The 13,048-nt window shown below is 42.4% G+C and overlaps 1 protein-coding gene across 4 annotated transcripts in view; it reads left to right on the forward strand.

Moving 5' to 3' along the window:
* The window catches only part of nphs1 (NPHS1 adhesion molecule, nephrin), a 58,493-nt gene that overhangs the window by 14,932 nt on the left and 30,513 nt on the right, over window positions 1-13,048 (forward strand). For 2 of the 4 annotated variants that reach the window (XM_046399523.1, XM_046399522.1), the window contains 4 exons: window positions 7,151-7,211; window positions 7,338-7,417; window positions 9,693-9,787; window positions 12,554-12,748. The exons of 1 other annotated variant lie outside the window; for it this stretch is intronic. In XM_046399523.1, the coding sequence (XP_046255479.1) occupies window positions 9,724-9,787; window positions 12,554-12,748 (259 nt within the window). In that variant the 5' untranslated portion in view covers window positions 7,151-7,211; window positions 7,338-7,417; window positions 9,693-9,723. Of the gene's footprint in view, window positions 1-7,081; window positions 7,212-7,337; window positions 7,418-9,692; window positions 9,788-12,553; window positions 12,749-13,048 lie in introns of all 4 variants that reach the window. One more of the 4 variants, XM_046399521.1, reaches the window with a different exon arrangement.

Consider the following 13,048-nt stretch of genomic DNA (forward strand, 5'->3'; position numbering starts at 1 on the left):
GGAAGGTCAAGCCGGGGGACTGTTTTGGCAAACGGAGCACGCTTCATTAGGCCTTTTGGCTTGGGGTTCATTAAAACTGCAGGAGAGGACATTCCAGGAGACTCTATTAACCACAGTCTTGTGACACGCTGTCAGACCAACAGATTTCAAACATCTTGTGTTAAACCACCATGCTTCCCTCCTCTCCTTCCCCCAATAAACCCCCCTCCTCCACACACACAGCACATACTTGCACACCCACAAAAGCAGGAGTAGCCTTCATAAACACGTGCACAAAAGCTCTCACGACTCTGCATGTCTTCTGCCGCACTGCTGCCACACTCTAGAGCCCCCACAGCCTCCCTCACACAATAGTCTCCATCTGTTGGCCCGTTCAACTTTCCCTGGCGGTTCTCTGGGGGTTGTGAGAATGCAGGCGGAGGGAACCACAGTCGCCCTGCCATTGCTCCTATGACACCTTCCCATCAAAATAGATACTCAGGTGGAGGGCAGAAAAGGGAGGAAGTAGTATAATGTTTTGGGAGGTAAACTTGAGAGAAGGAAAATAAATACATTTTATGAGGGATGAAATGACAGATGCAGGAGTGGTTAAGAGTTAGATGATTAGGACAGAGTGACAGTGTGGGAGGGAATAAAGTGATAGATGGCACGGGGGAAGAATAAAAGACAGGCATATGCTCTGTAACCCAGTAGCAGTCCATATATTTAATCTTATTGTGTAGGCTGGATAATGCGGCCAAAATAACTTGAAGAATCCCATCAGATCGAGACACATATAAGCAAATCAGAACACTTTGGTTAGACCAAAATGCAAGCTATGGCACTTCAGAGAGTCAGATGAGTGCTTTTTGCTGTCTGCTGTATAAGCAGGTATAACTGGATTATCTTTGTGTTTCAGTTGGCAAGCCTTATCATGTAGGCTCTATGGTTGGTCAGTTCAAACTGGGTAGATTACAGTTTGCAGAGAAGAGGTTTAGCCTCGTTTGGAGCTCTGATATGTTAATTAAAGTGGATTTTGTGAAAATGGGACGGGCAGGATGGCAAACTCCACCTTAACAAAGCCATAAGCCCATCTGTTGGCAGAGGTGTATTTGGGCCTGATTGTGTGTTTTTCTAATGTCTGTGTGCTCTTGTACTTCTATCCCTGTGAGAACTGATCTGAGCCTTCAGAATGAGGACATATTTGTGAAGTGAGATCATTTTTGGGCTGGTTTATGTATAAGGTATTATATAAGATATGAGGATCCATGAAATCTTTGCTCAGAATAGTATGATAACATTATTGTGTTGTAGGCATACGAAAAAGAAGGACAGAAAAAATTGTGTTTCATAAAAAGTATAATATTTGAGACTTTGGAATAAGTGAATGGAATGAATTAATTATTCTGGCATTTCTGTAGCATATTAGGTAAGTCACACGCTTATAAAGGCTTTGATTGTTGTAACAGAAAATCTGCACTGAAATGGATTGGTCTGCAGCAGGTATGCGTATAGTTCAGTCTGCAGGGATCTTCACTTTTTTGCCTTACAGCTTTAAGCCAGCACAGCAAAAATAAAAGTTGATCACTTTTGTGTGATAATTAAAGTCAATAAAATGTGAGTTAGGTGGCCAGCTGTTTTGTATGCAGCTACAGGGTTATATACGGACTTCTGGATTCTTAGATATTTTGAAGTATGCGATTTACTTCAAGGCCATATTAACCTTACTGATGTGAATGCAAAGTAAACTTCCCTGTAAGGAGGAGCCAGGACATACCATGCCTATCCATCCATCCATTTTCTTTACCACTTACCACTGGAGACTATCCCAGCTGAATGTGGGCGAGAGGCGGACCCTGGACTGGTCACCAGTCAATGGACAGACAAGAAAGACAACCAGACATACACACACTCACACTCACACCTAGGGGCAATGTTGAGTAGCCAATTAATGTAATGTGAGGGTTGTGGGAGGAAGATGGAGTACCCTTAGAAGACCCATTCAGGAGAACATGCAGACTCCACACATAAGGGCCTAGGCCAGGATTTGAACCTGGCTCTAGCTGTGAGGTGACAGTGCTAACCACTGCACCACTATGCCACCCCTATACCATGCACATGTGGGCTAAAAATATACCCGCTTTTCCTGAGAAAATGCTGGGCCCGTCTCAAACACTGCAACTGTTTGTTCTTCCTTATTAGTGTCTTTTCAAGTTTAATTTGTTTCGAATTCTTGCTTTTTCCTGCAGTTAGTTTCGCAAGCTTCATACCGTGCAAAGCAGAAGCATTACTTTACAGTCACAAAGGCCGTCACACTTTGTGATAAGAACAGCAAATTTAATCTCACGCCAGCAGCCAGAGTTCTGCTTTTTGAATAAAATACCTGGCTAACTACTAGAACACAGCAACTAACCCCTAGACAACAATGCTGAATGGTTTTGTCCTCTCAGTACACAATAGGTATTGATCTGAGAAGCCATCTTAACAGAATCTTGCCTTGATGGTTGAGATGACAAAATTCCTCCAACAGGGATCCTCACTCTGTAATAATCACAAATAATGTTAACCAAATTTGAATCATCAAATCGCTCCTTTGAAAACTGCGTTACCTGTCCTTGAGTCATAACATAGAGAATCACATTCTCCCGAGGTAGAAATTGCAAAATGTTTAACTCTCTGGCAATGCTAATGCTGTAAGGGAGAGGTGAGGGGGGGCATTGCTCCTGACCTCACCTCACTGTAGTTAAAGCCATAGTGGTGAGAGTTATTGTAAATGGTTCGTAGAAGAATAGATCCAGTCAATGGAGGTTTTTACACAAAAGATATGGAAGTAAAAATATGTGTGTGTGTTTGTGTGTGTATGTGGGTGGACAGCAGAACATAAATAATAGAACACAAGGGTTTTGTTATTAAAGTGGCCTTTTATTGCTTAATAGCTTTTGTTAAGGGCTTGCTTTGGATCCATTCAATATTGTTTCTTTCTGTGCCTTGTTTTTTGCCCTCATTTTTAGCTTGCCCAGATTTAGCTCAGTTTCATCCTCTAATCCTTCTGTTTTGTTAGTGACACTGGGAGAACAGCCTGGGCTGTGTGGCTCAGCCCGCCTGTCAAAGCCTATAACATCTCTCGCCAGGATCAGGTTATTGCCTGAGCTCTGTGTATCTTTATATTGAATTGCTTGTGATAGGGGACTCTGGTGTTGTGTTTATGTGTGTGTGTGTGCGTGTGTCTGTGTGTCTTGAGGAGTGTCTGTGTGCACCTCCATTCACATATGTCTGTGCGTGTATTATTGTACATGGATGAGGTGCCTCTGAATAAGTGAATGGGACACACAAGAGTGGATAGAACAATTGTCTTTTCTGACCTCAAATTTCAATATTGTCTCCTCCCTCACTCCCTCCCCACCCCCCCCACCATGTTCTCTGCTTTGCTCCCTATTCGTCCATCTCCACAGTGGGGTGATAGATGGGGTGGTGGAGACGGCGAACGTTAAAGTTTGTGGGCCGTGGACGGACAGCTCTGCATGAATATCAGTGGCACAGCGCCGGGAGTTGGATGAGTGAGAGCGAGGGAGGTGTCAGCACTTTCCCTCCCATGCATTTTTACTCAGCCAGATTGAGTCTTATTATCTGACCCTGCTCCTCTTCCCTGAGTGACCTAATAATATTGTTTCAGTGATCCTGCCCAGCCTCTGACCTCACGACTTCTCACAGGAATCTGCTAGATGAAGAGCTCCAATTTTCCAAAGAAACCTGGTTCTTTTTAGCTTTTGCTTCTTCCTTTGCTTTGGTGTGAAGATATGCACTAGCAGCAACTTAGTGATTTATTTTTACTGTCCATAAATTTTACATCAATTGAATTGGCATCATGCAGCCATCATTTATATCCCTGTATCTAATGCTGTTTATTGGTCTTATGAAGCTTTTTATCTAATCTAGACCCTTTCATGTGCACAGTAAGCCTTCTCATTTTGTACTTTACCTAGACAAAGATCTTTATTAAACCTCATCAAAAAACCTTATTAACACTGGAATCAAAGTTGCAATATCAGTGAATTAACATGGTTATGTTGGAGCTTGTTAGGCAGCTGAGGTAAATGGGGGAGATTTGGGAAATAATCCCTTCCCAATCTGGACACCACAGCTGGTTGTCTCAAGCTTCTCCATCCATCCTGACAAACACACACACGCGCGCACACACTCACACTCCATGTTGCTGCCAAAATGCAACGGGACACAGGGATGAGGAGTGTGTCAGTGTATTTAATTGGTTTTTTCAAATCTGTCTTAACCCTGATGCATGTCCATCCACATGCTCCGACATCACTTGGTTTGCAGGTCATCCACAGCACAGCGATTTGAGAATCCCTTCTTGTGAACTTCTTGTGAAGCAGTGAGATGAGACTCCATCACAATAACATACTTTTAAAGAACATGCCGCTGAAGGAGACTGAGCAACTATCTATGCTGTCAGATCTTGAAAGTCCTCCTGTGTCCATTTGTTATTGTTATTTTAGTGATGCCTGTAGTTGCCATTTCTGGTTTCTTGTGTGCATGCTTCCAGTCTGCGGCTGTCTGTTAAATCTCATTCTCCTGTGGTCAACAGGGGGCCAGATTGGCTGGGGATAAAAAAAAACAAAAAAAAAAACATGTTGACCTTGTCTACAGATTTAGAGCACAGAAGCATCAGTGATATGGCAGCTGTACTGTGGCAGGCAACAGAAGCCATGGCTCCAGTCAGATCATCAGGTCAGATGGTTATAGTTAATGCAGAGGCTCAGAGTGTGGATGTAATATGCTCCCGCTCAGTGCACAATGACAATTTTGCGGGCCCTCAGAAATCTTTTTTCATGAAATTAACCAGTCCCTAAGAGGTGTGGGCGCTCAACTAGTTAAATCCTCCACCCAGTGTGGATTGCATATTGAGCGTTGATTATCTCTGCCTGTCAAGACTGTTAGCTACTGACTCCAAGCTGTCATATTCCTTCTGCAATTAAGCATTTTTCTTTATCATGACAAGTGACAGAATCTGAGCTGCCATGCTGCTAATAGCGATCAAAGTGATTTAAGCACACCCTCTGCGCCATGCACCATGCACAAGTACTGGACACACCCACAGGCTCAAGCACACAAAAAAATATCCCATGCAGTCTCGCTCCTACTTCACTTTTCTGAATCAATCTCCTGGACATGACCCTATCTTTCCCTTTTCCACATATTGTGTTGCTTTCCACCATAGTGCTTATTGCTTTCTTTGATTAATCTTCCTCCTCACTTTCCCTGCTGCACTGGTCTGAGTCAGTAGACTTCCTGTTGGTTTTCAAAACAACTCTTCATGTCAGCCTTCCTTCCTCACGTCTCCCCCCTTCCCCTGATCCTCCCTCGTCTTCTATTCATCACTCCACAGCCCATTTTACAGTACCTCTCTGTCTCCTTCCTCCATCCGTTTCTCTCGCTCCATTACCTTACTCGTTTGTGTCCCCTTCATCTCACCCTCTGCCTGTCCAGCCTCCTGACATGAATTCTTTTTACCCTCTTACTGTATTTCCCTCCTCTTCCCTGCATTTTCCCTCTCGCCATTCATCTTCAGGTCCTCTGTCCATCTCCCTCCCTCCCTCACCACCTCTCTGTCAGGCCCCAGCTCTCTCCCTCCTCTTCCCTCGTCTGGCAGTGGAGCGGCTCCACTCTTGCTGACAGTGCTGTTTGTGTGAACTGAGTGCTGAGCTTCACAGCCCCCTCGCCTCCCATTGCACCCCCCCCCATCATCCTCCTACCACAGCCTTTCCTCCCCATCCTCAATCCTCAATCCTCCCGCCCTCCCTCCTTTCCTCCTTCTGACTTCCTCCCACCTACATACCCCTCCAGGCAGGGGAATTAACCTTCCAGCCCCAGGCTTCTGGGCTTAATGACTGTCTGTGGGGCAGGCTCTGACTACACAACCCAGCTGCTAACATCTGGGCCACACACACCCACTCACAGCACCTACACACATACACAGCCACACACAACTATACTGGACAATGGCATTGTGCATTGTGACAACACAGTCGGGTTACAGTCCATGAATTTGTGCCACTATAGTGTGTGCGTCATTATTATTCTTTCTTTATTGTCAGCTGCACAAATGTAGTAGTTTCCTAGTGCTGTTTTCACTGACAGTAGTCTATCATCACTGCATGGCTGACCTGTGGAGGAACAATAGATGCAGTAGTATAACTGCTTTTGTGTTATACTTAGCAAATAGCTGTACATACAGTCCACACAGAGCCACTGCACAAGTGTGAACTGTCAGCAGATCAAATGAAAAAATATAAACATGGAAAATAAACATGACCTTTAAGTTGTCTTGCTAGAAAAGCTTTCAGTATGTTCCACTGAGCAAATGGTGGTATTCTCCAGCCACCATTCCATTGGAACTATATAATTGACAAAAAGGAGGAGCGTGTGTGGGTGTGGGGTTAAACAATATTCAGAAAAAAAATATCAAATATCAAATATTCCACTGTTGAACATGATTTATTTGGCCTCTCTTTCTCCATCTCTGCAGAGGAGCAGATTACCACAGGAGTATTCAGTATAGGAAATACAGTTATGTGGATACTCTTTAGTCCATTCATTATGTATGAGCGTAAATGTTACTAACTAGCAGCTTGAAGACGTCCATGTTGCATCTTTATGTTTGTGCCTTTGAAGACTGCACTGCTCCTTCTAAACCAGCTCGGTGACATGCCAAATAATGGGATCCATGAATACTCCCCAGAAAGGCAGAATAGAAATAAAGTACAGGCATGTTCCTCTACTCTTTTAGTGGCTCTCTGCACATTTATTAAGCTGTGATAGTTTATTAATTCAGTTCTCCTGAATCTGAGCGAAGAGGTCCAACACCTTGTTGAATGGTCACATTGTTACTCTGTGGCCTTAAAAGTGTTAAAAAGTGTTGGACAGCCCTGACATTATTATTATTTTTTGACATTTCTTTTCTTGTTCAGTTGACCCCCGCCCCCCCAAAATTGTAACCAACACTTCTCATATCCACACCTTCCTTCTTTCTTCAGTCTCTGCCACTGCTTCTTTCCCTCTCTTTATCTGTTTGTGTCTATCTTAGTCTAAGGAGTGAGAGAAGGGGGAGTCCCATTGGCATTCTTTAACATCTCTGTTGCTCACTTGCGTTCAGAGAGCCATCTGTAGATCAGGAAGACAAAAAGACGCTCCCGAGCCTTGGCGTCACTCAACAGGTAAGCACAGCTCTCTTTCTCTCATGCAAATCCACACACCTATTCAAAGATTCTTGGCTTTTTTTAAGACGGAGGTACCCCGTCTCTTTCTGCCTGCCTCACTCTCTTTCTCTCTGTGCACCCTAGGCAGGCAGATGCGCTCGAGTTGGTGGAGGTTGAAAGAAGGTTTTGCCTCTCTGTCTCTCAACTTTTCCTGAGGAGAGAAGGTGTGTAAGAGTGTGTAGCGAAGTCAGAGTAATCCAGTAAACTTGAACACTTTGAGCTGAGGGGAGTCGAAGTGCACCAGCATCAAACTTAGGTTTCTTTGAGTGCCTTGAATTTGCACTGGACAGCGTGAAGCCGCTGAACCGCCGATACCATATGATTTAGCCTGTCTGTCCTCGTAGCTGAGGTCTGCTCTGTCAGTGTTTAGCATTCCCAGCTGGGTCTTAATCAAACTGCTTAAAGAACGTCATGTTTTAATGCACAGTTGTTGATTTGGATGTGATTACATTCTTGCTGATAATCTAATCTTCATCTTTTAGAAACCCTCTTTATCAGCTGTTCAGTGTTAAAGTAATAATCGCTCACAACTCACCTTCTATACGCTACAGTAATTGAACCCACAGGCAACTGGTGAGATTGGTGAGAAGTTAGGTTGGTATTACGATGTAGGACCACATCTGAATTGGATGGCTGCACGGAGGTTGAAACTTCATTTTCTGCACATTGACTGATTTCATGGGGTTTCACGTTAAATTGGTCTAGGATTGAGTGTATTGAGTCGTTTGATGATGTTATGAAAGACACCATTAAAAATCTACCTGTCGGGGTCATGCTGAATGGTTCATCTACTGCTAATGTCCTTTTGGGGAGAATGGCAGCCTTGTCTCTGAAAGCGAATCAAATTTCAAATCAAACTTTCTAATTTGCATTTGTAAGAAGCTGGTGAAGAACAAGGTAAAAAAAAAACTGTGGCAATAAGTGCTGCTGTAGTGAAATATGGGTCTTTTTTATATCTGAAGACAAATTAAATTGCCATTCAGACTGGTATTTATCTAATTTACATTTTAAGCTACTGTTAAATGACACATTCCAGTTATTCCACAGATGTTATAATATGCCACATTTTTCATACACGAAAAATAAACACATATCAGCAAATCAACATTCTTGCGACTGGCTGTGTTTTTAAAGTAATTAATGTGGTTGTTTGTCTAGGTAATGGGAATGTGGGGAGGTCAGACAGGTTGTGTCTGCTTTCAGTGAGAGTCTCAGTGAAAATGGTGACTCATGAAGCGAGTAGCAGCCTTTCTATGCTGGCCAGAACTCTTCCTTGTGGGAAATACCTGCTGTTTGAGCTCTAAATCCCAAAGATAGAGATTAAATTCTAGTTTTTTTCATTGTGCTGAGGACAAATGAAAGAAATCCAGCACTTGCACTTCTTATCAATGGATGCTGTAAATTCCAAATCCTATGAGAACAAAGGTCAACCTAAGGCAATACATAGTGATTGTGTTTGTGTTTACCTACATGAGGCATTAGTAGAGACAAAGATAAAGAGAAGATGAGCACTTTTAACCTCAGAAAAGATTTTCCATTCACTGAAGAGTGAAGTAATTGCCCTTGTGTGTTCAAAGAGTATATTGGGGGCTCTGAAATTCACAAATGTTTTGAGAGTGAAAAAAAATAATTGAGTGCGAGTTAATTCTTATCAAAGCTTGTTGGAGTGCAACTAATCGACTGAGGGAAGATGCGTCAAAGAGCTGTTGCCTTCAATTCATTTTGTCTATTCAGATGAGAAAATATTTAGTTTTCAATTAAGTAAATCACTATTATTTGTTCCACTCCTGCAGCAGATAAATTGAAGTGATTACAGACTGACTTAAAATCCACAGAGGGCTCTTCCAGGTCAAAAAGAGCATTTTATGCAATGGGCACGGACCCACAGCACGGCCTGCAGACTTAACTCTAAACTGTTTCTGGGATTCATTCCCTTGTACCCATGGGAAATTACCTGCAAAATACAAATACACCTTTGTATTTGACAGTAATTTTTACAGTATGTCCAGGAAACTAAAACTTATGACAAATGATAGGAAAGTGGAAATGGACACCTACATTACAGTAACTACTGTAACTAAATGTGGAGTAGGCACAACAATTCTATCTTCTATCTAACGCTTTGATAAAACATCCATCTTTTTTACTGGAGGAGATGCTCTCTATTCACTACACATTTTATATAATATATTTCATTGTCATTTTTGAAACCACAAAATAAATGTGTCACAATATACTGGTACTGACAATAAGACATTTAAAAAAATGGAATAATGGAATGTTGATAGTAACACATATATGATAATATTATGTAAATATTCCAGCAACCCATAAATGCTGGAGCATAAGTGCTGCATATAAAACTAATGCCTCCTGAAAGCATGTAGCATTGCATGGAGTTTGTGTGTAATTCTTTTTTTTTTGTCATCGTTGTTCCAGGATTTGTAGAAGGTCAGGTGTCAGCGGTGAAATGGACTTCTTGTCAGCATGGATTGTGTCACCTTCAGCTCTACCCTTTCTCTGTCTCATCTGGGGTAAGAGAATCAAATGTCACTGTAGAGCTATCATTACGGCAGCTGTGGCCTTTTCAAGTCCCGTCCATGTTCAGGCCATTCAGCTGGGCAGCGGGGACCTTGACTTAACCAAAGCCATAATTGAACGAAGCCACATAGTTTTACAATGATGCATGTACTGGAAAAGCAAATCAGCTAAACCAGCCTTCTTAATCTCATACTTACCTTTTAATCAAATGCAGTGCAACTCTTGATAAACATAACAGATTTTATGTAGCATCAACAGGCTTTCTGTGTCATCTATACATGTTTCTCATTTCAGCTTGTTGTTCAGCATTTGAGGAAATCACATATCAGCAAGTGCACATGGTGAACAGGATCAACTATTAAAATCATCATTGGTGCCTTTTTCTGTTTGTTCTTGCTTTGTTAGAAAACTAGGATCTTTTTCACTCTCTTTTGCTGGGGGACCATTCTCCCAATGAACAGGACCTCAGGTAGAAAGGCACATTTCATTAACCGATTTATTTATGGTAAAAGGGGAACTCAGTCTAATGGTGTTTTACGCAGATAGCTCAATCCAAACACAGCCACATTGTATTAAGGTGCATAGGGTTGCTCCATGTGACCATAGTGACCGGGGTTGTAGTTTGACCTGGTTTAGCTCAAGGTAAATATGTCCAGTGTGTGCAGTACTGTGGAGTGTATGTAATCCTTGACAGCTTTAATAGGCTGTGTGTGTCCCTCCTGTTTTCACCTTTGACACTATGTGGCTGAGCATTGTGTGCACATTATTTCCTCACTAGTTTCCACGGTGATTACCCCGATGACTTCCAGTTAATGGAACTCACAAAACATAACCTGAAGTCATTTGACAATATATTGGACAACATGATGTTAATCACATATACTGCTACCTTATGATAGGAAAGGAAGATTGAGTTTTAAACAAACAACAAAAAAATCAACACCTTCGGATTATAAGAATATGAGGTGCCTGCTTCACCTTGAGAATAAAAAAACAAATAAAGAAATACGGGTTAAGAAGCATAGGGGCGGCAGTATCTGCAGATGTCCACTCTTGAATAAGGAATGGAAATCAATATTAAACAGCAGACTTTTTGAAAGGTTATAGCAGGAAAAGCACAGGTGTAATTAATAATCTTAGTTAATGATGGATGCTTTCCGTTTAAGTGCTGCAGTCACAGCGCATCCTTCTTACTGGGGCTTACTGGGGGAAATGAAATTGAGCTGTCATTTGGGTTATTACTTGTTTACACATATGCAAGTACAAGTCAAAATGTTTATCAGTTAGTTCATTGAAACAGGCCCGATTTCACTCTTCCTTAAAGCTGTAGTAGTGAATAAAGGAGTCAAATGTTTATAATGTACAGACAGTAGCAGTAACAAACTCGTGGAGAATTAGACCTTTACTGATTTTGCTTTACTAGCCAAAAACAGGCATTTGATGGGAATGCAATGTTTAATTCCCCTTCATTTCAGATGACTCAGTTGCTTTAAAGATGCAAGCGTCAAAAAGAAAGTAGTGGAATGCGACCACAAGCAGGAAACATGTCTGTATATGTATGCACAAACAGAAGAACACGAGCTGCCATAAGGTGCAAAGTGAGGCAAAACCCTGGAATGAATGCTTCTGAATTCATCTTGTAAGAGGAAGATTGCATTGGTTCTTCCTTTTAAAATGACATACTCTCACTTTGATACATGAAAACCCATCTTATCATTACATTTAGTATTTCTATCTTTCTGAATAATGCAGTATGACTATTTCAGCAGCCACTGTAGACCATTGTTGAGTATTCATTTATGTAAACTGTATGCTAATGTGCTCCTGTGTTTGGTTGTTTGTATGCATCCTCTGTAATGGCCAATCTTGCCCTTCATATTTGACGTGAGGTGACTGGTTCAGCCTTGATCTAAGAGCTCTGCCTCTCACTCATGTTGTCAGATGCAACAGAGCATGCACTTCACAAACAACTTGGTCATTGCTTGAATGAAGGTCAAGATTCAAACAGCCTAGTGCAGTCAGGCTGGCCGCCCCGGTGGGCATTGTTTAAACGAGATTCACACTTAGAATTTAGTCATTAATTGGCATATGCAGTTGTGTTTGGCTTGATCTTGAACCGAATTTATTCATAAACTCTGTGTATGATAATCATATAATCCTAGCCCCAATGTTAGAGGCTCATGGTTGGTCTCTAACACTAAGGTTGCCTTCCCGACTCAAGAGCAATGCACCACAGTGTGGTGTCACCTAAGAGTCTGGTTGAAGGATGGCCAACCCCACCTATGACAAACAAGGGGGATTAAAGTGATAATCATTACCCTTCCCAGGAGGAATTAGCTGGTGGGACATCGACATTGAAGAAAAACCACAGGTGAGCTAGGTCTCTGATACCCCATGCTTTTTTCCTCCTCTCAGTGCCCTATCTGCATGGCCGAGGGGGGATTTAATTCGCAGTAATTACTTTATTGACTCATTTTCAGGGCCGTATCACTGCAGTTTCCCATCAATAAAACATATGCCAGGATGAATAATGTGGCCAGACACAGTGGGGTGCCTTTCCAGACAAAAGACCACAAGACTGCATCCCTGTGGTGTGTGTTTATGTCATGCAACCAGCACTGCTTTTATTTCCTCCATAGCACTCCTCAGACGATGGCAGCCCTTGTTCTTCTCCACTTCTTTACATTAAATCCCATCACAACCCCTCCCTGCTCAACCATTCCACTCCGACTCTATTCCTCCCTCTTTTATGTCTCCAGGCACGCTGGCCCAGCAGGCCTTCAGGACCGAGCCCAAGAACTTCACTGTGCGGATGGGAGCCACAGCTGTGTTGAAGTGTGAGGTGCTGCGGGCCTCAGGGACTGTGCAGTGGGGGAAAGATGGTCTCCTCCTGGGACCTCAGAGAAGCCTGCCAGGCTTTCCACGCTACAGCATGATTGGAAACCCCAAGAGAGGTAAATAGGGATACTCACTGACAAAGGTCTATGGCTTGTGGAGCTTTTATGAACATTTTCAAGCTAAATACATGAACTTGTCTAATAAAAGCAGTACTAAAAAGACACAAAAATTTGTCATCATGAGGGGAGGGAGGTGCAGTGGTTGTCGCCACTGTTGCCTCATAGCAAGAGGGGTCCGTGTTTATCAGTCTGGGATTGTCTGGATTATGTGGGATTTGCATGTTCTTCCTGTGCTTGCGTGGGTTTTCTCTGGATACTCATAAACATGCATATTAGGTTAATTGGCTACTCTACATT

This window comes from Scatophagus argus, chromosome 9, assembly GCF_020382885.2.
Source record: "Scatophagus argus isolate fScaArg1 chromosome 9, fScaArg1.pri, whole genome shotgun sequence".
Lineage (NCBI taxonomy): Eukaryota > Metazoa > Chordata > Actinopteri > Scatophagidae > Scatophagus > Scatophagus argus.